Source organism: Lineus longissimus, chromosome 8 (assembly GCF_910592395.1).
Source record: "Lineus longissimus chromosome 8, tnLinLong1.2, whole genome shotgun sequence".
NCBI classification, from domain to species: domain Eukaryota; kingdom Metazoa; phylum Nemertea; class Pilidiophora; order Heteronemertea; family Lineidae; genus Lineus; species Lineus longissimus.
Window position 1 is genome coordinate 295,647 of NC_088315.1, and position 26,051 is coordinate 321,697.

General features: G+C 43.7%; 2 protein-coding genes across 2 annotated transcripts; one reads left to right on the plus strand and one right to left on the minus strand.

Annotated features, from left to right (window-relative positions):
- The first annotated feature begins 1,837 nt into the window (after nt 1-1,837).
- LOC135492401 (WD repeat-containing protein 76-like) lies at nt 1,838-11,664 on the plus strand. Its single transcript, XM_064778868.1, has 14 exons — nt 1,838-2,140; nt 3,405-3,537; nt 4,527-4,712; nt 5,244-5,330; nt 5,655-5,725; nt 6,649-6,751; nt 6,930-7,084; nt 7,803-7,956; nt 8,168-8,329; nt 8,737-8,861; nt 9,102-9,347; nt 9,698-9,748; nt 10,071-10,173; nt 10,497-11,664. Exons 2-14 carry the CDS (start codon nt 3,430-3,432, stop codon nt 10,644-10,646), a joined length of 1,701 nt encoding a protein of 566 aa, XP_064634938.1. The 5' UTR covers nt 1,838-2,140; nt 3,405-3,429; the 3' UTR covers nt 10,647-11,664.
- A 3,879-nt stretch (nt 11,665-15,543) lies between these two features.
- On the minus strand, nt 15,544-19,212 carry LOC135492468 (uncharacterized). Its single transcript, XM_064778970.1, has 5 exons — nt 19,023-19,212; nt 18,481-18,671; nt 16,523-16,535; nt 15,978-16,198; nt 15,544-15,549 (listed from the first exon to the last, which is right to left on the minus strand). Exons 1-5 carry the CDS (start codon nt 19,210-19,212, stop codon nt 15,544-15,546), a joined length of 621 nt encoding a protein of 206 aa, XP_064635040.1.
- Between the last annotated feature and the right edge of the window lie 6,839 nt (nt 19,213-26,051).

Sequence of the window (26,051 nt, forward strand, 5' to 3'; positions counted from 1 at the left end):
GGGAAACACTCAAAAACAGAAACACTCTAAAACATTACACTGGCACCCCGACATGCTCGTCTTCTATGAGAAGGAAAAGGAGGTCCTAATCATCGAGATAGCTGTCAGCTCCGACAGACACGTCCTAGCACGTGCGGAGGAGAAACGATCGAAGTACTGTGGCTGTGACCATCTCATCTCTCTCATCATGTTAACAACACGGTGGAGCAGCCAGGACTGATTCGGCCTGGCTGTGACTTCCTCATCTCTCTCACCATGTTGACAACTTGGCAGAGCAGCCAAGACTAATTTGGCCTGGCTGTGACTGTCTCATCTCTCTCACCATATTAACAACTAGGCTGTGCGGCGAAGACTGATGCCGCCTGGCTGTGACTGTCTCATCTCTCTCACCATATAGACAACTTGGCAGAGCAGCCAAGACTGATTTGGCCTGGCTGTGACTGTCTCTCATCTCTCTCACCATATTAACAACTAGGCAGTGCGGCGAAGATTGATGCGGCCTGGCTGTGACTGTCTCATTACTCTCATCATGTTGTCAACACGGTGGAGCAGCCAGGACTGATTCGGCCTGGTTGTGACTTCCTCATCTCTCTCATCATGTTGTCAACACGGTGGAGCAGCCAGGACTGATTCGGCCTGGCTGTGACTGCCTCATCTCTTTCACCATGTTGACAACTTGGCAGAGCAGCCAAGACTGATTTGGCCTGGCTGTGACTGTCTCATCTCTCTCACCATAATTATTGTCAACACGGTGGAGCAGCCAGAACTGATTCGGCCTGGCTCTGACTGTCCCATCTCTCTCGCCTTATTAACAACTAGGCAGTGCGGCGAAGATTGATGCGGCCTGGCTGTGACTGTCTCATCACTCGCATCATGTTGTCAACGCGGTGGAGCAGCCAGGACTGATTCGGCCTGGTTGTGACTTCCTCATCTCTCTCATCATGTTGTCAACACGGTGGAGCAGCCAGGACTGATTTGGCCTGGCTGTGACTTCCTCATCTCTTTCACCATGTTGACAACTTGGCAGAGCAGCCAATGGCTGTGACTGTCTCATCTCTCTCATCATGTTGTCAGCACGATGGAGGAGCCAGGACTGTCAAACAGTTGTGTGAGCTCACTAGAGCTTGCACTTACATAATAGTGTAAAACTAAAATTTATATAATATATATATATATGTATATAAAACCGTCATCGGATGCGCATCCGATATGCCACGAGATCCTTTACCGCCAATTCCCTTACCGTCTTCGGATGCGCATCCGATATGCCACGAGATCCTTCACCGTCAATTCCCTTACCGTCTTCGGATCCGATACGCCACGAGATCCTTCACCGTCAATTCCCTTACCGTCTTCGGATGCGCATCCGATATGCCACGAGATCCTTTACCGTCAATTTCTTTACCGTCATCGGATGCGCATCCGATATGCCACGAGATCCTTCACCGTCAATTCCCTTACCGTCTTCGGATGCGCATCCGATATGCCACGAGATCCTTTACCGTCAATTTCTTTACCGTCATCGGATGCGCATCCGATATGCCACGAGTTTTTTTGTTACCTCACCGTCAATTCCTATACCGTCATGGATGCCACGAGCTTTGTTCGCGTTGTAAAGGTTTCGGGGATACGACTAATGCATGCGAGCACCGTCGGCGGAACCCCAAACCGCCCTCTCGATCTATCCGTAAGAACAAATCACTCTCGTGACCGTCACATTTACGGACTCCGGACCTCCAGACTTTAGAGACCGAGCTTTTCTTTACCTTACAATTACTGTATACTCGGCGCCTCACTTATATGTGTTGTTTTTTTCACATACATTGTTCTCGTGGTTTACGGAAAAGTAGGCCTAAAATGTTATAGTGTCTAAAAACAATATTCAGTTAATGGAATTACACTTTTTTCCATTACTGCTTGCTTGATATTGCCCTAACAACTTTTTCATGAATCAATTTTGAGCATTATGTTTACAACGTAGTTATTATAGCACGAATTATGAGTCTAAAATGCCAAATACTTGCAACTATTATGTTAATCACTGAAATCTTAGTGTACTAATTGCTCGCTATAAGCTAGGTTATTGCGCCCCTAAACCAACGTACTGACAACGCTACCTCCCCGTAACTCAAACTTTAACGTGAGTTAATTGTAATCTTACTCTCTATATACCAAAGTGATTTACCTAGGAATACAGTTGCACTTCACTGAAAACTAATGATGTGTTGATGAGTTCAATGAATCCTTCGATTCCTTTGGTTTTCTTGGCGAACTGACGTCCGACAATCAATGACCCGTTGACGTGTACCTGCAATACGCCATTGCCGTAGTGTGTAAACAGATCTATTTTTGGACGAAACTCAGCCCCTCACAAACTTTGGTCCATTTCGCCAATGATGACACTGCTTCTAGACTGTACCACAGCACTTTAAGCTGTAGCAGCGCTAAGCAAGAGTCATGAAGACAAATGTCCGCTGCCAGCCGCTGCTGGACCAACCCCCTCGCCCGCCCCCCATCATGATATCAGATTCAGAGGCCTGGCTGAGCCCTGTGATTTAGCCAAATTCAATATGATTCTTTTCTACTGTGATGTTAAGGCCCTTGTGTCATGCAGCGTATTCGGTAGCACCGGTACACAACTTATGTTAAACCGCGACGTCTGCTGCAATTCAAATTGCATATGACGCCAACGGAAATGTGGCGACTTGTTTCTCCAATCTTTTAGTGAAAAGTGACCAGCCCACCAGGTAGAGTGTCCACCATCTCCCAAGAAATTGATGGCATTCCCTCTTTTAGACAATGACCCCCCCTCCTCTTGGTGGAAAAAATGGCTACGTTTGTAGGTGTTGGGTTATGTAAGAGATCAACGAAATGAATACCAGTACTGAATAGGCCTAACACACATGAAGGTGTCGCTGCACTCATTGGAAACACAGACTTGACTTTCTGTCTTATTCAAATTTACCACTATACTTTTAAAATAGTCCTGCGAACAAACATTTTAAAATCATTTTCAAAATTACCCGCCTGACAGTTTATCTCATTATACAGCCACGTGGCTATTTTAATCTTCATTTTAATGGCTATTGCAGATTGTACCTGGTCAGCCTGTAACCACATGTGTCCCTGACTCAGTGGGGGCTATTGCAGATTGTACCTGGTCAGCCTGTAACCACATGTGTCCCTGACTCAGTGGGGGCTATTGCAGATTGTACCTGGTCAGCCTGTAACCACATGTGTCCCTGACTCAGTGGGGGCTATTGCAGATTGTACCTGGTCAGCCTGTAACCACATGTGTCCCTGACTCAGTGGGGGCTATTGCAGATTGTACCTGGTCAGCCTGTAACCACATGTGTCCCAGACTCAGTCGTTGAAATAACCACTCTCCTTATATATACAACCAGGAAGCTATGCACGTTTGGCTTGTAAATGTTCGATCCATTTACTACGTGTAACTCTAAGGATCACCAGGAAGACGAAATGGTAAAACGAAACGCACCAGTAACGACTATTACAAGGAGTTCGAAGAGACTTAAGGTTTGTCTACATTTTTAAACCCGGTGTCGGTGACACACTGACACAGTGTGACACTGACACAGTGTGACACTGACACAGTGTGACACTGTCAGTTGTAGTGAATTTATTGTAGTGTAAATGTCTTAATGAGGGGAAATTTGTCCCAGTCCAATTGTGCCAAAAACACACCCTGCGAAAATAAATTTCGGCCATTTTGAAACGACCCTTTTCACAGGCAACGTTTGTTTACCATGGCATAAAAGTAAAAATATACAAGCTTATTCAAGCAATTTACTTCAAGTTGTCCATACCTTTCAATGTTCATGATATTATGAATGCTTTTGGTGATGATTTGATTGAAAACATGACTTTTATGTCACGGTGAACTTACGTTGCCTGTGAAACGGTATTTTCAAAATGGCCGAAATTTATTTTCGCATACGGTCTATTACCCCTACTTGGCCAAATTACCCCCTCATTTACCTTAGTATACCCTGTAAATACATTCGAGTACCTCAGCCAAGGATAAATCTTTTTCAGTAGAACTCACTCACGTTCCTGAAGCTTGGTCGTTAGTGCCCATCAGCCCGAGTGCATGCATGGCCCGAGTTCTTCTTTTTCCATTTAATATTGGGACACAGTCATCATTGACTATAATGCTACGAGACTTCGGCCAAGGAGGTGGAGTCCACGCTAGCCACTCTAAGTCTCATTCAAAGGACTGTGAAGGGCAAGGAATTTTAGTTCATTTTTCAATCCACGCCGGTTCATCCAGAGTACAAATCCTGGATCCTCCCCGGGATTGAACCTGGGAGGATGAGGTTCAGGATCCTCCCCGGGATTGAACCTGGGAGGATGAGGTTCAGGATCCTCCCCGGGATTGAACCTGGGAGGATGAGGTTCAGGATATGGACATGGCCATGTTATGGGATTGCTGACTACTGATAAATATGTTCATCTTTTCTTTATCCAGGACAAAACCATACTTTATCTGGTTTCAATTCTTGCAGGTTACTCAAGAAAGTGTGGTGCACGACCATAATCCCGGTGACACCAAGATTCATCTGCCACAAGACGAGGAGGACAAGATCTTAGCAAAAAAATCTGACGGAAAATTACTGATGATTAAAGAGGAGGCTAGCCCTGGGAAACAAGAAGCTCCATCAGAAAATGTCCATTCCGACATTGAGGATGAGGTATATTTGAGAGACTTGGACTACTTCAGTTGGTGCTTCTGATTGCTTCTGATTGCTAATCGCTGTTCAGTCTACACTTGGTCCAGTCTTATTGGGGGAGTCAGAGTTGTAGGGCTTAATTGACTCTAGCATAGGTGATGAAGGCAATTACAGGCACTGCCTGCCAGTTTAGTCTTATTGCCCCATTTTCACCTCCGAATTGAGAAAAGGCAAATTGACCTGGCTGCCTTATACTGCATTGCTGTAGTGCCCTTTGATATAACACTATCAACAAGACAGTTTGTATGTCAAAATTACGGAAAGTTAATCAGTAACTTTGTTTTTATTGATAAATACAAGTTGCTAAAGAAAGAATGAAAGATGAAAAGAACAAACAAGTTGCCTTGATTTGAGTCTTCCCGTGTTAAGGGGTTTGAAGAGCAGCCTTGCGATGTCAAAGACCCCTCTTACTGATCTATTTCTCAATGGCTCTCCAATTTGTAACATAACTTTATACAGGAACCCACTTATGTATCAATTATCGTGTTTCAGTCTGAAGATGTATCTGCGTATGAAAAGAAAAGACTTCAGAATATTCAAGACAACAAAACGTTTCTGTTAGAACTTGGAATTTTTCAGGTAATGGAGGCGTTGGCCACATGTAGGCAGTCACTTGAAACTTGCACACTATTTTAGCATTAAAGGAATAGACATTTGAGCCTTTTACATTGCAGAGCTTATGAAGAGGGTTCATACAGACCTTTGAAGGTATTGTCAGTGTTGAGTTAACCTTGTGAAAATAACTGGCCAAAAATCTGATAAAAGACTATTTTTGAGAGGCAGGCTTGAAATGTTTAAGGACATTGGCATGCTGGTGTTGGCTAACCTTTTTGGCTTGTCCAGTCATACTAAGTCCTGAACCATGAGCTGTTGTACCACTATTAGTATCTTTCATATTCACAGGCAAAAGAAGAGCTTCAAACCTTGTCCACCAAGAAAAAGAAATCAACCGGAATATTTACAAAGAAAAAGAAGTGAGTGTCCTACTAAACCCTGTCAGCGCTCTCTGAGAGTCCATTATTGTTGTTATGTTCTGAAGGCGACTGGTTTTGGGGGGTGAACTTGGTCAGTCTCATTGAAACTAATCTCTGGTTACCAAAAAAGTATGAAAGACCTAATATTTGCGCACTGAGTGGGTGTTGAAGTCTGGTATTTTAAAGTCGCCTTGTGCCAAAAGCATTCCATTTCGAGAGGGACCCAAGTTCAGTCCGTGCATATATTGTCATATACACTGCCTAGTCCATGTTTAACTGCTACATTCTCTCAGACCAGTACACTGCCTAGTCCATGTTTAACTGCTACATTCTTTCAGACCAGTACACTGCCTAGTCCATGTTTAACTGCTACATTCTCTCAGACCAGTACACTGCCTAGTCCATGTTTAACTGCTACATTCTTTCAGACCAGTACACTGCCTAGTCCATGTTTAACTGCTTCATTCTCTCAGACCAGTACACTGCCTAGTCCATGTTTAACTGCTTCATTCTCTCAGACCAGTACACTGCCTAGTCCATGTTTAACTGCTTCATTCTCTCAGACCAGTACACTGCCTAGTCCATGTTTAACTGCTACATTCTCTCAGACCAGTACACTGCCTAGTCCATGTTTAACTGCTACATTCTTTCAGACCAGTACACTGCCTAGTCCATGTTTAACTGCTTCATTCTCTCAGACCAGTACACTGCCTAGTCCATGTTTAACTGCTTCATTCTCTCAGACCAGTACACTGCCTAGTCTATGTTTAACTGCTACATTCTTTCAGACCAGTACACTGCCTAGTCCATGTTTAACTGCTACATTCTTTCAGACCAGTACACTGCCTAGTCTATGTTTAACTGCTACATTCTTTCAGACCAGTACACTGCCTAGTCCATGTTTAACTGCTACATTCTTTCAGACCAGAATTAATACCATGTCGTGTCAGTCTGCGGATAGCAAACAAAGCCCCTGAAGGCATCCAGCTACCCTCTAAACCAGAACCTACTTATGGAAATTACCATGTGAGTAAAAAAGAAATGCACAATTGACTGAATTGTCATCTATTTCAAGTATGACCGATCACTTATACAATAATATAGCCACTTTTGGTATGACGGTTTCTGACGCTCTCATACTCTTCTCTTGTTTTCAATCTTACTTCAACAAAAAATGCCAGGATTTGACCTTTGACCTTGACAGTTTCAGCCACGGAAGCCGTCGGGACTGATAACCATGTCAGATGCCCTGAAGTTTGATTCAGAGGACAATGGCGCCGCCTATCTCTCACACATGCAGACAATTGCACGATCAGACAGCTCGGCAAAAAGTATATCCACCTCAACGAGTTATGACAGGTATATCCATGTGTATCCATCTCAACGTGTTATGACAGGTATATCCATGTGTATCCATCTCAATGTGTTATGACAGGTATATCCATGTGTATCCATCTCAACGTGTTATGACAGGTATATCCATGTGTATGCATCTCAACGTGTTATGACAGGTATATCCATGTGTATCCATCTCAACGTGTTATGACAGGTATATCCATGTGTATCCACCTCAACGTGTTATGACAGGTATATCCATGTGTATCCACCTCAACGTGTTATGACAGGTATATCCATGTGTATCCATCTCAACGTGTTATGACAGGTATATCCATGTGTATCCACCTCAACGTGTTATGACAGGTATATCCATGTGTATCCACCTCAACGTGTTATGACAGGTATATCCATGTGTATCCATCTCAACTTGTTATGACAGGTATATCCATGTGTATCCACCTCAACGTGTTATGACAGGTATATCCATGTGCTTCGAATAGGAAAACACCATGCCTATCTTGTGGCTGGAATAGAAAGCATTTCTAGGGCTCTCGTACACTATGCATTGATTGAAGTTACTTCTGATGAAAAGGTCCGAATTCATTGATTGATGACTTCACTTTCTTGTATCGGGGGTATTACACCCAGATGTTCAGTTAGACACAAACCAACTCAATCAGCTCGCAAGGCATTTGGGAATAAAGTATTGGTGGATATCGTCTCATTCTTCTGCCTTCAGCATTGTTAAGTCCATGAAGAAGATGAAGATCAATGAGAAACAAGTGACCAAGGTCGTCTCCTCGAGGATCTTCTCAGTTGCCATCCATCCCAGTCAGACCAAGGTTCTCGCTGTGGCAGGTGATAAGGGGGGCCAGATTGGATTCTGGGATGTGGTAAGTTGATTCAACGGAACATTTTCAGATCTTTCTGCAAGATCAATGCAAGTCATAACCGAGGAAGGAATTGGTTGCCTCAGTCCTTCTGCAATAAAACTATGATCGCCTGTTGTTGAATGAGACAATTGTTTTGGCCATTTGCCATTCAATGTTTAGAGTCCAATCTAAAAATACTTATTGCAGTCTAATTTGCTCATCATCTTCACAGGAATCGACGGATGAGAAAAACAATGGTGTTTGTATTTATGAGCCCCACAGTCGTCCCGTTACCTGTCTCAAATTTGGCATCAATGATCCACAGAGGGTGTTCTCAAGTAGCTACGACGGCACAGTCAGATGTTGTCATATTGAAAATGGAGTCTTTAATGAGGTATGTTTGTCAATCTATTGTGGAAAAAAGTTAGTTTTTAATATCCTCGCCCTGGACTGAAATGATTTGGTCTCCATATGGACGTGCTGAGGTATTCTGAGGTCACAGGTCAACTTGGGTAGGAGCTGTGTGTTGAAAATCATTCATTCAGTTCATTCAGGACTGCGCTTTACCTGTTTGGATGCTCCTGACCATTTTCTGTGGAATAATGACAGGTGAATCCTCAGTCCATCGATAAAGCCATCTTCTAATTTCTCGTGGTATTTCAAATCATTGCTTGCGAGTGTAACCTCAACTAAGCGTTACTTTCTTCAGTAAATTTCATTTGCAATAGAAGCTTTGGGACTGAAAACACCAGTGTTGCTGCTAGTGCCAGCTTTATGCCTTACTCTTCATTGGTGTTCTAGGTGTTTCGCACATCAGATGAATACGAGGAGCGCTGTTTGGCATTTGATTTTGTTGATCGCCACTCTTTGGCTGTTGGCATTGAGGATGGTAGTCTAGTGATTCAGGACACAAGGACACTGCCAGGGTGAGTCAAGTAGGGATACTATGAACTGGGGACGAACTATACTATCACCCGCTGGAAGGTTTACTGTCTGTGCCGAGAAGGAAATGACAGTTTACTGTCAACTTTACTCACACTCAGTAGTAGTAAGGTGTGTTAAAGACAGGGCAACATCTAAGATCGCAAGAATGCCTACAATCTTATTTTCCTAAACAGATCTTTGTCATATTTCGAACTCTTGCTATTTTTCCATTGTTGTTTCAGAGCAAGCATATCCTATGACGTACAAGACTCACCTATAAAGTGTGTCAGTGTCCACCCAATGAAGAGTTGTTATATCTGCACATCTTCAAGGAATGGTAACGCGTACTTATGGGACACGAGAAACATCAAAAACAAGAATCCAAAGCCACTGTTGACGTTCCCATGTGGCAGGGCAGTGTCCTCAGCGCATTTCTCGCCAGTGACTGGCCAATCTCTTCTCATAACCTCATTGGATGATAGATTGAGGTATGGATGCATTCATGTTACTGGCCTCTTATAACCTTATTATCAACTGCCGTGGTTTAAGCAGCATCAGGGTCGCTATAGCGTGAAATGAGCGCTATTTCTGGAGAGGTGACTAAAATTGAAGGGGATTGGCAGCGATGTTGAGAACAAGCTCTAGCAAGGCTGCTGCACACACACATCCTAACCCTCTTAGTGCTTCTTATCCAGCAGCTGAAAGACTCTGATACTGTCTGAGCATACTCGTAACGAATAAGTGGACCACCCATGAGGCCATTTAAAAAAATAATAAGTTGAATTAGTATTGTCGGACTAGCATATTGTTACATAACCAAGTGTCCCTATTCTTTCAGAGTCGCTGATACAAGTAATATGGAGGAAGTCAAGTTGCGGGGTTCAATCAGGTAAGAAGATCAACCATTCAGGATACAGAAGCAGTCGAGTTTCTTTAGAAATCCGGTTGAATTTCGAAGCATATTTGACCTTGACAGATTTTGAATCCAGTATTGCCTATCGATCCCAAGTGAACAGTAATTAAGTACTATTTAGTGTTCTTGATGTTGGGCTGGGCAGGCGGAGGGCCTTAACCATCTCTGTTGTTATGAAGTTGTCTAACATCAGCCTCACGTCTGGTGAACATTTGGCCATTGACATGTGAGTAGAGAGATGTCACCAATGTTCGTTTAAATCACTCAGTGATCTTATATCTGCCTGTATTCGTTTCAGACATGATAACCATACTGGTCGCTGGCTGACACCTTTCCGAGCTGAATGGCATCCAATGAGGGATGATCTGTTTGTGGTTGGCAGCATGGCCAGGCCAAGACAGGTAGGCTCGCTTATTCAATCAGGGATATTGAGAATTCTCGTATTTTCTTGGGTGTATTTAGTCCGTAAATTGATTTGGCCCTCAGAGTTGGAGAGCACTGTGGATCGCGTCATGTGCTGGACTCTACCAATGGATAATCAGCAACACCTTGGTTCACTCAGCATTCTCGACGTCTAATCACCAGTACTGCTTGCTTTAGGGCAGTCCACGACGTCTAATCACCACTACTGCTTGCTTTAGGGCAGTCCACATTTCTCTTTCGTGACGATGGAGACTTCAGGGCTGGATTTCTCATTCTCTCTGACTTCAATTTCATTTTGCAGATTGACATCTACAACGACAAATGTGAGGTTGTGAAAACATTCCAGGATCCAGAAAACTTGGCATCTGTTTCTTCGATCAACGCTCTCCATCCTAGTCGGAATATTCTCGTTGGAGGGAACGCAAGCGGGAAACTCTTTGTCTTCATGTGAAGAAAAATGCCAATGTGAGATAGCCTCTTTAGCTGGTCTGCTGTGGAAGCTATTTTACCACGGCAGGTTTGCGGTGTATTTGATTTCCGGTTCCAAGCAAGAGACTGACATGGAATTTGTGTGCATAGTGCAATATCATCTACAGGGGTGAAGCTGCTACAAGCACTGATAGTAATAGTGGAGTCACATCTTTAGTTGACCATGCAAGGCAAGGATGATTGAGCCATAGGTTTTCTCTGTGTCAGTCATTGTTGATTGACAGAAAGACAAAGGTTTGCGTACATTTAGTTTTCTCGGCCTGTTGGTCTTTCGTTCATGAGGCAATGGTTTAATTTGAATTATGATTAATGTCTCAGGGTATTGTGACTGATCATTGCTGTTAATAGAATCAGAATATTCTGACTGATCACATCCAGATGACTGATCACATCTAGAAGACTGATCACATCTAGAAGACTGATCACATCTAGAAGACTGATCACATCTAGAAGACTGATCACATCTAGAAGACTGATCACATCTAGAAGACTGATCACATCTAGAAGACTGATCACATCTAGAAGACTGATCACATCTAGAAGACTGATCACATCTAGAAGACTGATCACATCTAGAAGACTGATCACATCTAGAAGACTGATCACATCTAGAAGACTGATCACATCTAGATGACTGATCACATCTAGATGACTGATCACATCTAGATGACTGATCACATCTAGAAGACTGATCACATCTAGAAGACTGATCACATCTAGAAGACTGATCACATCTAGAAGACTGCAGCAGTTTGGTACAGTTTGTCTTTAATGCCATGTTGCTCGGACAGCTCATCAGTCTCTTCCTCTTATCTAATCATGGTTGGTTATCCCCTCAAACATTGCATTTCGTTGTCTACATCATAGTAATGACACTTGGGAAGGATATGAGGCAGCCAAGCCGACAGTATCTGTAGATGTAAAAGTCAGTCATTGCATAATTGAGAATTCATGTAGCTTTTGTATTCCATTAAACAGAATCTCTGTAAAAACTGGTTTGACCATTTCATTTAAAAACTCTGTTTACATTCAGTTTTAGTCCTCGCATGAAGAAGACTAGAAGCAGGAGCCAGATGAGGTTACATTAGGGCATCGATAGGGGTGTCTCCTTTCTCACAGTACATGGAAACTTTTCACTACCCAGGCTTATGACTGTGCATGCTATTCACCTGCTAGAACACTACAGGTTCGCTCCAGGCTCTTGCCTTAAGGACCCCTTTAAAACCATCATCAGACTGACTGGTTGATTGCTACTCCAAGAGAAGAGGACAAGTGCTGGCTGGTTGTGACTTTGTTTGATACTCATACTGTCTCTTTCAGATTGTGACTAGTTGATTGCTACTCCAAGAGAAGAGGACAAGTGCTGGCTGGTTGTGACTTTGTTTGATACTCATACTGTCTCTTTCAGATTGAGACTTGTTGTCTGTTGCATTGTCTTCATCAATGTATTGTTCCATAGAATCAGTCTGAACTCGTGGTGGACGGTCTATGTCTAAGATGTCTAAGATGATCTCAATCTCTTGACTGTGAAGAGTTCCTGCTTGTGACTGACCCTCGGAACACAGTCTGACAACTGACAACCCGAGGACCATGATCATCAGGCATACTGTATCATGACCAATATCACCGTCTCATTGGGGTCGTGATGGCTCCTAAACGAGTTTACAGCAAGTAAAACCACAACGGTTTAGTCTCGCTGCAGATTCCACCTGTCATTGGCAAATACTCTAATCTGTCTTCAAGATGGGTTCTTATTCCTCGAACAGACAGAGCTGGCACCAATCTGTCATCAAGATTGGTTGTTCCTCCAAAATACTATCGCCCAGATCTGGTCTGTCTCCAAGATGGATTGTTCCCCCATTAGACTCGCGAACTGAACGGTCTTCAAGATGGGTTGCTCCCCCAATACACCACCGCCAGGAGCTAGGACTGATGCTTGTCTTCACGATTGGTTGTCCCCAATACACCACCGCCCAGAGCTAGCACTGATGCTTGTCTTCACGATTGGTTGTCCTCAAGACACCATCGCCCAGAGCTAGCACTGATGCTTGTCTTCAAGATGGGTTGTCCTCAAGACACCATCGCCCAGAGCTAGCACTGATGCTTGTCTTCACGATTGGTTGTCCTCAAGACACCATCGCCCAGAGCTAGCACTGATGCTTATCTTCACGATTGGTTGTCCTCAAGACACCATCGCCCAGAGCTAGCACTGATGCTTGTCTTGAAGATTGGTTGTCCTCAAGACGCCATCGCCCAGAACTAGCACTGATGCTTGTCTTCACGATTGGTTGTCCTCAAGACACCATCGCCCAGAGCTAGCACTGATGCTTGTCTTCACGATTGGTTGTCCTCAAGACACCATCGCCCAGAACTAGCACTGATGCTTGTCTTCACGATTGGTTGTCCTCAAGACACCATCGCCCAGAGCTAGCACTGATGCTTGTCTTCACGATTGGTTGTCCTCAAGACACCATCGCCCAGAGCTAGCACTGATGCTTGTCTTCACGATTGGTTGTCCTCAAGACACCATCGCCCAGAGCTAGCACTGATGCTTGTCTTGAAGATTGGTTGTCCTCAAGACGCCATCGCCCAGAACTAGCACTGATGCTTGTCTTGAAATGGCGGGGTCTTGTCAACGGAAGACGGGTAATGTCAAAGCAGCTGCCACTGGTGATTGATTTGTATCTTCGGGCCGTATTGACGACTGGGATCGGCACAAACAGCTCTTGGATAAATATCTTGTTTGAGGAGATTGTGCCCCAAGACTAATAGAAACATCTGCTAATAGCAAGATAGTGAGTTATTCACTATCAAGAACATAGAAACCACGCGTGATTCTTCGTCTGCTTACGGAACAGATGACGGGAAGGACCCCATCCCTTCGGCGTGTATTTGAAATACATCCTTTGACCTCAGGGTTGTCAGATTCGTCGTCGACAGCCGTATTTTATGATTTGCCATGAAACATTCGCATCGTTTGTAGCTGATTCATACTCAAAGCAGTAAGTATTTGTGGCGAGACTATTAGTCATTCCAGAGAACTTTCGAAACCAGACACCACTTTTTAGTGCTCAAACCGTTGACCTAAAATCGATGATACACAACGCTGGAAAATGAATTCTTCACATTCTCTGGTGGTCCTTCGTAAGCTCGGCGTATATGAGAACTATTTCCTTACCGGGGAATGTCTGTATGGCTATGGAACGATGATGAACTATACCATGGTCAGTTCTAAGAAGGAGATCACCGATACTCAAATGAGAGAAGCGTTTAGAAAACTTCAGCGGAAACAATCGGCGATGAGGACGGTTGTTAGGATGGTAGATGGCGAGGCTTTCTTCGTCGAGGTTGCGCCAGAAGTGAAAATCCCATTTGCGATCCTTGAGTTGCGAGGTAGAGATTGGCAGGTGATTATGGAGAGAGAGCAGGAGGAACGATTCAATGTGGAAGAGTCATTATGGAGAGCCAAGTTACTCAAGTCCGACCAACAGTTAGAGAGTGGCTCAGTTACCTATTACTATTCATTCATCTTTGCATTTCACCATTGTCTATTCGACGGGACTTCCATCCGTTTCGGAGTTATGAGGTATCTTTTAGATTACCTGGAGGAGGCAGTGTGTGGGGAACTCGAGTCTCCACTGGGAGAAGCTCTGCCAATACTTCCGCCAAGAGAAGAGGTCAACGCGTACTCCAGGATCACTTATTGGGACAAACTCGTGGCCAAACTCTCTTCGCTGTGGAAGAGTACGGATAAAGTATGCCATCCAATGGTGATTCGATTACAGCAGCTTCACCCACCGATTAACCCGGAACCGCTCACTGGTTTGGTTTGTTTTGAATTGAGTGAGGAGCAGACGGCAGCACTCGTGAGAGAAGGAAGAGCACGCGACGTCAAGGTGAACGGGTTTTGCATTGCAACGTTCGCAGTCGCCACGTACAAGTTCTTCAGGCAGATTGGAGTTCAGACGTCAGATACCCTGAGTCTGAAACCATGCTTCATCGTCGACTTGAGGAAATTTGCCACGCCTTGCTTCGCTCCAGACCAAGCTGCTCCCATAACCTCATGCTGCTACATCCAAGCAGATGTCGGTGACTGGGCGACCGCCAACTCCGCAGACAACAACGATGCTTTTTGGGCATTCGCGAAGTCTCTTCACCTTCAGAGTCACGCTAAAATCAGAAAAGGGGAACATTTCAAATACCAGAGACAGTTCGATTCTTACTATCAGGCAGTCGGCGGCGATCCAGAGGCCTTCTTCGAGGATAACCCGCTGATCAGGACACATGTATTTTGGGGCTCAAATATCGGGAACTTCAAGGGGAACGCTCTTGGTCGCGAGGATCCTTCGGTTACGGTTGTGCGTACTCACAATATCATTGCTGATGGACTGACCGGACAAACGCCCTTTACCTACAACTTCTGTACCCTCCAAGGTCGCATGCAGTTCACCCTGACTTACAGCAAACTGATTGTTTCAAAGGAACTGGCTGAAGACTATGGGGCCTTGTGGAAAGAAACGCTCATTGAAACGTGCGCAGTGTAGGATCAGCTAGCTGTCAAGGTTTTGGGGAGGCTTTGAGTACTGTTCTTGGATTTACCTTGGCGTTCAAAATGATATCATAAAACAACGAATTCTATTATCAACAGCAAGACAATATCCACTAGGAGCAAAAGTGTTAAAAACAGTTTTACAAAAGCTCCTCGTGTGTTTACTTTGACAACGGAATCCGACTTATTCGAAGATTCAAGCTATTTTGACCAAGGCAAGAATCCTCAGATTGAGTCAGACTGCATCAGTGTTGAGTTATGGTGAGAGGAATTTAATAAAGTGTGGATGATAATGTAGGCTGATAACGCCCTATCCCTTAAATGTGAATTCAAAAGTTGGGCAAATTGACAGCAAAAGATATCATCAGTCGGTCTGTCGGTCGGTCGGTCAGTCAGTCAGTCAGTCAGCATGGTTAGTCGCTCTCTCGCTCGCTGTATCATTTTCACTACCTCACTCACTCACTCGACGTGAAAGAATCACTGATGTACCACACAACAACAAAATATCTTTCGTACGATTTTCATGGTGTCATCTCTGTATCGCTTTCCTCCAGCGAGACAATAAAGATAAAAATTGATAACAAAATTACACAACCAAAAGTCGTACAGAAAGCTGTCTAAGATATTAAATAACAAATTCCAGTACGATTCACTGAAATCGTACATATCGGCCACTCCTGGTATCTCGAAGATGACAAAGAAAAGACCATATGGTGCTTGTGTGATTAGATAGGCGACGCTTACTACAATCAGCATCCGCGTCAACTGGCTGTCCTTGTCCTGTCCATCCTGCCCAGACATTACAGCTCGTTTCCTTGACGCCCGGCGGACGGTCACGATGATACCGAGGTTGCTTCCCATGATAATCATGGACGGAAGGAGACTGCCGAATATCATCTGGAAGTTGCTGAACAGAAGTTCATATTCCGGATGTCCTGGGACAGACAGAAAAATGCTCTCGAGACCTAAAACATGATAAAATTATTACATCTCAAAATATTGCCCAATATTTTAAAACTTGCCCACGCCAAACATCCCAACTTCAACTCCCATGCAGCCAATTTAAGGGAATACTCTCGTCACTATAAAATCCCACCCTCGATGGCATGGGCTCTAGAAATACTCTCTTGTGATTGGTTCAATTCTCAGGATGAACCTGTGAGGCAGGATGAGGCTACTGATTAGCCAATTCAAAAGGAAGTCAAGTTTGCTTGTATAGAAAAGATGAATAGATTCCAGGAAACTAAAGATATGCCTTGTCGTGATTTGCTGCGTTCTTCGTGCCTTACCTGACGCCTCATCCTTTATGTAAGTGTGAACGAAGAAGGTAGAAACATTTAAAGCAATAACTATAACTGCTGTAGTGACTATAGTAACTTTAGCTTTGGCCGGTGTACATATCCTCTTGGCGGCCATCGGAAAGCGTATAGCTATGAAGCGATCCACCGACATGAAGGCCAGGATCAAGCCGGATGACATAGCACCCGTATTGGTGACAAAGTAAACAAACCTGAAAGAAATCAAAGGGGGGGGGGGTTATTGATAGTAGCTGCCGCCATCTCCATCTACAGTCCCCCTTATTACTCCGTTGACATGACTGTAGCACATGCACAATATACAGATGTACAGTTAGGCCAACACACTTCTTAAACATCTTTTAGAGAATCAAACTCAAAGGACTGACCAAACTTCTTGAACCGAATTGAAGTGAAACAGCTCTGCTTGGCCTTTGTCTTGAACTGTGCTTACTTGAATTCCAGTTCCCTCGAAGGCCAAACGCTTGCCTCTTCATTTCTCCACATCGGTCCTTCTATAGCCCCTTGAAGAAGAATGCAGGCATCCGGAACAGCCAAGCCGACCATGTAGATACTGGTTGTGTGTTTCCTGTTATGGCTCATAGTCGCCACCAGGATTGTCAAAAGGTTCCCAGGAATGCCTAGTGCAATCAATGTGTACCCGATATAAAACGATATGTTGTACACGGTGTTCAGATATCCTGCATCGTGTTCAGAGCTTTGACTGAAGCCTGTACGGTCGGTGTTCTCACTCCAATTCCACTGAATTGACTGTGACCGACTTTGGTCCAAGTCCATCTCCCTTGATCGCTGTCAAATCTGTTAACCAGGCGACAGAGCTTTTGAATGCGAGTGTTGTCCCTCGGAATGATGGGCCGTACGACTGGTATCCTGGCAGGGCGGTAAACCACCTATATGTTATAGACACCTTTCACCGTTCTCGCAGGCGAACGTTAAATCATTTGATGTGATCATTATGGGTTCAACTGCTCAATATTATAGTAACCCAACGAATAAACGCAGAGCTTCAATAAAATTTATTTGCGGACGTTTGATCTTCGATGCTACGATTCCATAAACTAACAATATACTGGATATTTTGATCTTTGGTCTATCTTTAAAACCATTATCATCAAAGTCATATGTAAGTTGTTTCTATCTACCCAATTCTATTCACATAGATATATAATGATCGCGTGGGAAATCTTCTTTTATGAGGAAGATGTTGCATTGCTGATGGACTGACCGAACAGACGCCCTTGGAGTTCAAAATGATATCATAAAACAACGAATTCTATTATCAACAGCAAGAAAATATCCACTGGGAGCAAAAGTGTTAAAAACAGTTTTACAAAAGCTCCTCGTGTGTTGACTTTGACAACGGAATCCGACTTATTCGAAGATTCAAGCTATTTTGACCAAGGCAAGAATCCTCAGATTGAGTCAGACTGCATCACTGTTGAGTTATGGTGAGAGGAATTTAATAAAGTGTGGATGATAATGTAGGCTAATAACGCCCTATCCCTTAAATGTGAATTCAAAAGTTGGGCAAATTGACAGCAAAAGATATCATCAGTCGGTCGGTCGGTCGGTCGGTCAGTCAGTCAGTCAGTCAGCATGGTTAGTCGCTCTCTCGCTCGCTGTCTCATTTTCACTACCTCACTCACTCACTCGACGTGAAAGAATCACTGATGTACCACACAACAACAAAATATCTTTCGTACGATTTTCATGGTGTCATCTCTGTATCGCTTTCCTCCAGCGAGACAATAAAGATAAAAATTGATAACAAAATTACACAACCAAAAGTCGTACAGATAGCTGTCTAAGATATTAAATAACAAATTCCAGTACGATTCACTGAAATCGTACATATCGGCCACTCCTGGTATCTCGAAGATGACAAAGAAAAGACCATATGGTGCTTGTGTGATTAGATAGGCAACGCTTACTACAATCAGCATCCGCGTCAACTGGCTGTCCTTGACCTGTCCATCCTGCCCAGACATCACAGCTCGTTTCCTTGACGCCCGGCGGACGGTCACGATGATACCGAGGTTGCTTCCCATGATTATCATGGACGGAAGGACACTGCCGAATATCATCTGGAAGTTGCTGAACAGAAGTTCATATTCCGGATGTCCTGGGACAGATAGAAAAATTCTCTCGAGACCTAAAACATGATAAAACTATTACATCTCAAAATATTGCCAAATATTTTAAAACTTGCCCACGCCAAACATCCCAACTTCAACTCCCATGCAGCCAATTTAAGGGAATACTCTCGTCACTATAAAATCCCACCCTCGATTGCATGGGCTCTGGAAATACTCTCTTTTGATTGGTTCAATTCTCAGGATGAACCTGTGATGCAGAATGAGGCTACTGATTAGCCAATTCAACAGGAAGTCAAGTTTGCTTTAGAAAAGATGAATAGATTCCAGGAAACTAAAGATATGCCTTGTCGTGATTTGCTGCGTTCTTCGTGCCTTACCTGACGCCTCATCCTTTGTGTAAGTGTGAACGAAGAAGGTAGAAACATTTAAAGTAATAACTATAACTGCTGTAGTGACTATAGTAACTTTAGCTTTGGCCGGTGTACATATCCTCTTGGCGGCCATCGGAAAGCGTATAGCTATGAAGCGATCCACCGACATGAAGGCCAGGATCAAGCCGGATGACATAGCACCCGTATTGGTGATAAAGTAACCAAACCTGAAAGAAATCAAAGGGGGGGGGGGGGGGTTATTGATAGTAGCTGTCACCATCTCCATCTACAGTCCCCCTTATTACTCAGTTGACATGACTGTAGCACATGCACAATATACAGATGTACAGTTAGGCCAACAAACTTCTTAAACCTCTTTTAGAGAATCAAACTCAAAGGACTGACCAAACGTCTTGAACCGAATTGAAGTGAAACAGCTCTGCTTGGCCTTTGTCTTGAACTGTACTCACTTAAATTCCAGTTCCCTCGAAGGCCACACGCTTGCCTCTTCATTTCCATACATCTGTCCTTCTATAGCCCCTTGAAGAAGAATGCAGGCATCCGGAACAGCCAAGCTGACCATGAAGATACTGGTTGTGTGTTTCCTGTTATGGCGCATGGTCGCCACCAGGATTGTAAAAAGGTTCCCAGGAATGCCTAGTGCAATCAATGTGTACCCGATATAAAACGATATGTTGTACACGGTGTTCAGATATCCTGCATCGTGTTCAGAGCTTTGACTGAAGCCTGTACGGTCGGTGTTCTCACTCCAATTCCATTGAATTGACTGTGACCGACTTTGGTCCAAGTCCATCTCCCTTGATCGCTGTCAAATCTGTTAACCAGGCGACAGAGCTTTTGAATGCGAGTGTTGTCCCTCGGAATGATGGGCCGTACGACTAGTATCCTGGCAGGGCGGAAAACCACCTATATGTTATAGACACCTTCCACCGTTGTCGCAGGCGAACGTTAAATCATTTGATGTGATCATTATGGGTTCAACTGCTCATATAGTAACCCGACGAATAAACGCAGAGCTCCAATAAAATTTATTTGTGCACGTTTGATCTTCGATGCTACGATTCCATAAACTAACAATATACTGGATATTTTGATCTTTGGTCTATCTTTAAAACCATTATCATCAAAGTCATATGTAAGTTGTTTCTATCTACCCAATTCTATTCACATAGATATATAATGATCGCGTGGGAAATCTTCTTTTATGAGGAAGATGTTGCATTGCTGATGGACTGACCGAACAGACGCCCTTGGAGTTCAAAATGATATCATAAAACAACGAATTCTATTATCAACAGCAAGAATATATCCACTAGGAGCAAAAAGTGTTAAAAACAGTTTTACAAAAGCTCCTCGTGTGTTTACTTTCACAATGGAATCCGACTTATTCGAAGATTCAAGCTATTTTGACCAAGGCAAGAATCCTCAGATTGAGTCAGACTGCATCAGTGTTGAGTTATGGTGAGAGGAATTTAATAAAGTGTGGATGATAATGTAGGCTAATAACGCCCTATCCCTTAAATGTGAATTCAAAAGTTGGGCAAATTGACAGCAAAAGATATCATCAGTCGGTCGGTCGGTCGGTCGGTCAGTCAGTCAGTCAGTCAGTCAGTCAGCATGGTTAGTCGCTCTCTCGCCCGCTGTCTCATTTTCACTACCTCACTCACTCACTCGACGTGAAAGAATCACTGATGTACCACACAACAACAAAATATCTTTCGTACGATTTTCATGGTGTCATTTCTGTATCGCTTTCCTCCAGCGAGACAATAAAGATAAAAATTGATAACAAAATTACACAACCAAAACTCATACAGATAGCTGTCTAAGATATTAAATAACAAATTCCAGTACGATTCACTGAAATCGTACATATCGGCCACTCCTGGTATCTCGAAGATGACAAAGAAAAGACCATATGGTGCTTGTGTGATTAGATAGGCAACGCTTACTACAATTAGCATCCGCGTCAACTGGCTGTCCTTGTCCTGTCCATCCCGCCCAGACATCACAGCTCGTTTCCTTGAAGCCCGGCGGACGGTCACGATGATACCGAGGTTGCTTCCCATGATAATCATGGACGGAAGGACACTGCCGAATACCATCTGGAAGTTGCTGAACAGAAGTTCATATTCCGGATGTCCTGGGACAGACAGAAAAATGCTCTCGAGACCTAAAACATGATAAAACTATTACATCTCAAATATTGCCCACTATTTTAAAACTTGCCCACGCCAAACATCCCAACTTCAACTCCCATGCAGCCAATTTAAGGGAATACTCTCGTCACTATAAAATCCCACCCTCGATGGCACGGGCTCTAGAAATACTCTCTTGTGATTGGTTCAATTCTCAGGATGAACCTGTGATGCACGAATAGGGTACTGATTAGCCAATTCAAAAGGAAGTCAAGTTTGCTTTAGAAAAGATGAATAGATTCCAGGAAACTAAAGATATGCCTTGTCGTGATTTGCTGCGTTCTTCGTGCCTTACCTGACGCCTCATCCTTTATGTAAGTGTGAACGAAGAAGGTAGAAACATTTAAAGTAATAACTATAACTGCTGTAGTGACTATAGTAACCTTAGCTTTGGCCGGTGTACATATCCTCTTGGCGGCCATCGGAAAGCGTATAGCTATGAAGCGATCCACCGACATGAAGGCCAGGATCAAGCCGGATGACATAGCACCCGTATTGGTGACAAAGTAAACAAACCTGAAAGAAATTGAAGTAGATAGTAGCTGCCATGGTTTCCATCTGCGTTCTTCTCTTATTACTCCGTTGTCATGGCTGTAGTACATGCCCCGTTTTGATTACATATAGGCCCCGTAATATAGGCCAACACACTTCTCAAACTTCTTTTGTAGAAATCAAACTCAAAGAACTCACCAAACGTCTTGAACAGAATTGGAGAGAACAGCTTAGCTTGACTTCAGTTTGGAGCAATACTCACTTAAATTCCAGTTCCCTCGAAGGCCACACGCTTGCCTCTTCATTTCTCCACATTGGTCCTTCTATAGCTTCTTGAAGAAGAATGCAGGCATCCGGAACAGCCAAGCCGACCATGAAGATACTGGTTGTGTGTTTCCTGTTATGGCGCATGGTCGCCACCAGGATTGTCAAAAAGTTCCCAGGAATGCCTAGTGCAATCAATGTGTACCCGATATAAAACGATATGTTGTACACGGTGTTCAGATATTCTGTATCCTGCCCAGACCTTTCATTGAAGCCTGTACGGTCCGTGTTCTCACTCCAATTCCACTGAATTGACTGTGACAGACTTTGGTCAGAGTCCATCTTCCTTGATCGCTGTCAAATCAGCGGACAAAGCGACGAGTGATAGGCCCTCGGAATGATGGCCAGGACGAGAAACCACGTAGATGCTATGGAAGTCGTTGTCGCTGGAGAAATAGACAGACATAGCTACGAATAACGCAGAACTCCAATAAAAATTATTCTTGCACGTTTGATCTTCGATGCTTCCATAAACTAACAATATACTGGCTATTTTGATCTTTGGTCTATCTTTAACACCTTTATTGTCAGCGTCATATGCAAGTTATTTCTACCTTCTCATTTCTATCCATAAATAATGCGTAGGAAAATCTTCTTTAGGATGAAGATGTTGCATTGCCTGGTGAGAGAGATAACTGTCACTGACTTGGCTCGCAAAGAAACATTTTCCTGAGAATCATGTTCGTGTCGTGCCGATAACGCTTTCCTCCAGCGAGGCAGTAAAGGTAGAAGTTGATGACAGAGTTACACAGCCATACATTGTATAGAAAGCTGTCGAGAATATTAAACAACAAATTCCAATAGGCAACATCGAAGTCGTACACATTAGAGACTTCTGGTATCTCGAATGCAACAAGAAAAAGCTGATAGGGCGCCGTTAAGATTAAGTAAGCGACGCTCACAATACTAAGCATGAGCGTTAACTGGCGTTCCCTCTGTTGCCCTTGGTCCACACCCATCTTGGTGCGTTTCTGTGATGCGCGTCTTACCGCCAGGACGATGCCGATGTTGCTTCCTATGATCACCAGGGACGGGAGGATGCTACCAAATACCAACTGGAAGTTGCCGAATAGAAGTTCATATTCCGGGTGTCCTGGCACTGACAACATGAGGGTTTCTATACCTGAAAATGAGATTAACTTCATTTCAACAAATTGACAACTTCACTCTAAGGCGAGTAAAACGATTTATCCGGTTTGCGATTGTCATTCTTCACATAGCTTGTGATGATGTGTATCCCACATTTTTGTTTCATTCGAGCACTAAATGAAATGTTGATGTGCATTGGCCTCGGCCTTACCAGTTGTCTCATCTTTCACGTAAACGTGAACGAAGAAGGTAGAAACATTAGCAGCAACGACTACCATCGCCGTTACAATCACGAGATATCTAACCCTGGTCACTGTACATATCCTCTTAGCTACCACCGGGAACCGAATAGCTATGAACCGATCCACCGACATGAAGGCCAGGGTGAGACCAGATGTCATGGCACTGGCGTTTGATACGAAGTATCCGAACCTGAAATGATATGAACCGTTCATCGATTTCGTCAAGAGATCTGCAAGCATTGCTCCTCTATTGGTTGTCGATGACAGCTTCCAGTGAAGCGGTTTGCCGCTTTGGTCACAACAGCGGTAAACTCTACTTGGGTCCTGCGAGTTGGTTGGAGCGAATAACAAAGCAAATGTGGACAATATTACTGAAATCTGTAATTTGCACGTGTCCCAGAGGACTGAAGTCCCGTCAGGTATTTGGCACTATGATGCCAACGCAACAAAATCGTGTAGATTCAACTGGATACTCTGATTAATCATTAAGTGATAGTTTAACTCGGATTCATACGTCTATGTAATACTTACTTGAATTCGAGTTCCCTGGAAGGCCAGATGCTAGCATCTTCATTCCGCCACGTCGGACCTGCTATCGCTTCTTGAAGGAGAATTGCAGAATCCGCGATAGCCAGCGCCACCATGTGGACACTAGTTGTGTGATTCCTATTGCGGCTCATAGAGGCCACCATAATCGCCAACAGATTGCCAGGAACGCCAAATGCAACTAAGACGTAAACAAAATAATACACGATGTCGTATATCATAAACAAGGACCCGCTATCGGTCAGATTACAGCCAGTTTGATTAGATCCTTGACTGTCATAAAGTATGGACCCACTCACTCCAATAGTTGGATGTGATGAGTTGCTCACTAATAGAGCCATCTTCATTCGTACACCCAGGAAGGTTGCCCAAGCGCGCGAATCCAGATTGAGGTTATCTGCGCAGGTACAAAAATGTGTTTAGGAGACGAAGTGTTTCTGATCACGTGGCACCGTGCCCTCTCCAGTAGACAAGATGGCGACTCAGTGGCTGCTTGCTCCCAACTCCACGAGAATGCATGCATATGTCATGAGCACACTACGGTCCACCAGTGGTGAATTGGACGCGAGCAAGATCTGGACGATCTTTATTCGGTGGTAGGACATGAACATCTTCGCTTGTGAGGCACCAATGCTGAGTTCCTGTCAAGATCAAGGAATCCACTCGAAGATAAACTCAAATGTCAGCGCTAGCAGTAGCCTTCTAATAAATCTATTTAATATCTATCATAACATTTGGTCAAATTAGCATACAAAAATAGCACTTATGAACATACGTTGCTTACTTTAAACATATTTATAGACATATATACCGGTATATAAATATATAACCATGATATCCTGATCTCGCTATCCGAGTTATATTTCATGTATTTTTGTTTCTGTAACCAACCATGCATCTGTCTTACCGAAGTTCTATTGTTAACAGCCGAGTGTAGAGAAATAACCATGAATGGAACGTTTTTCCCTGAGACAACTCCATTGTACGAAATGTCATGTACGAAATTGATTGAAATCTGACAAAAATCGAGCTTGTCAGATACCTTATGAGATAAGGGGTCGATCAAACCTCAGCGGTCGCAACAAAAACATGTCCGGACTATCTTCCTCGTGTCCTCTCTGTAGCGCATTCCTCCGGCTAGGCAGTAAAGATAAAAGTTAACGACATGATTACATAGCCAGATGTCGTAGAACAGATACTCTAGTACAACAAATAATAAGTTTGAGTCTGCATCATTTGCCTCGCTTGCCGCATCGGGTACCTCGAAAGCCGCATAAAAAATCCTATACGGCAGTGTTGTTATGAAATATGCCATGCTGACGATGACCAGCATCGAAGTCAACTGGCTTTCATGCTTGCCTCTTTTCTGCCCTTGGGCCACCCTCATCTGAGCTCGTTTACTCGAAGCCTGGCGTACAGTCACGATGATGCCAATATTGCTGCCCATGATAACGACAGATGGAATGAGGCTTCCAAATAACATCTGGAAGTTACTGAATAACACCTCGTATTCGTGATGTCCCGGCACTGATAGAATAAGACTCTCGATACCTAAAAGTCATAAAGCAACCTGTTTATATCGGGAAAGAAAAACCGATCAAGATAATGGAATGACACATGAGCTAAGTTCATCTGGCTACGTCATTCCAAGACTTCAATCGGAATGAAATATCAGATTGCCGACGGACAGCTCACGAATGGATTCCACTATAGATCGGCTGAGGGCAGAGAGAGGTCGTGCCGCGCCTTGAGCTATGACTTAACGCTTGCTGAAGTATCCTCTTGTGCTTTAAAAGTCGGCAGAGTATCACAAACAAGCAAACGAAACCTAGGTGATTTGCAACGAGAGAATGTCAGCATGTTGCTTCGTTCATGAGCTACTGTTCCAGGTAATCGTTTCCGGACAACTCCTTGTAACCGCCTGCGCTTGGTGGAGAGCTCCAATTTCTCAGCTCCGATGGCAGTACATTGATAGTGACGAAAAGAATGTCACTGAATACTTGCCTGACGCTTCATCCTTTATATAAGTGTGGACAAAGAAAGTGAAGACATTGGCAGTAATAACTGTAACTGCTGTAGAGATTACGATGACCTTAGCTCTAGTCACTGTACATATCCTCTTG

Excerpts from the sequence above, each read along its gene's own strand:
- LOC135492401 (XM_064778868.1), top strand. The coding sequence starts at position 3,430 with ATGTTCGATCCATTTACTACGTGTAACTCTAAGGATCACCAGGAAGAC. Across the intron at positions 5,331-5,654 it reads TAGAACTTGGAATTTTTCAG|GCAAAAGAAGAGCTTCAAAC; the intron begins GTAATGGAGGCG and ends TCATATTCACAG. Across the intron at positions 7,957-8,167 it reads AGATTGGATTCTGGGATGTG|GAATCGACGGATGAGAAAAA; the intron begins GTAAGTTGATTC and ends TCATCTTCACAG.
- LOC135492468 (XM_064778970.1), bottom strand. The coding sequence starts at position 19,212 with ATGTCATCCGGCTTGATCCTGGCCTTCATGTCGGTGGATCGCTTCATA. Across the intron at positions 18,672-19,022 it reads CACAAAGGATGAGGCGTCAG|GACATCCGGAATATGAACTT; the intron begins GTAAGGCACGAA and ends TATCTGTCCCAG.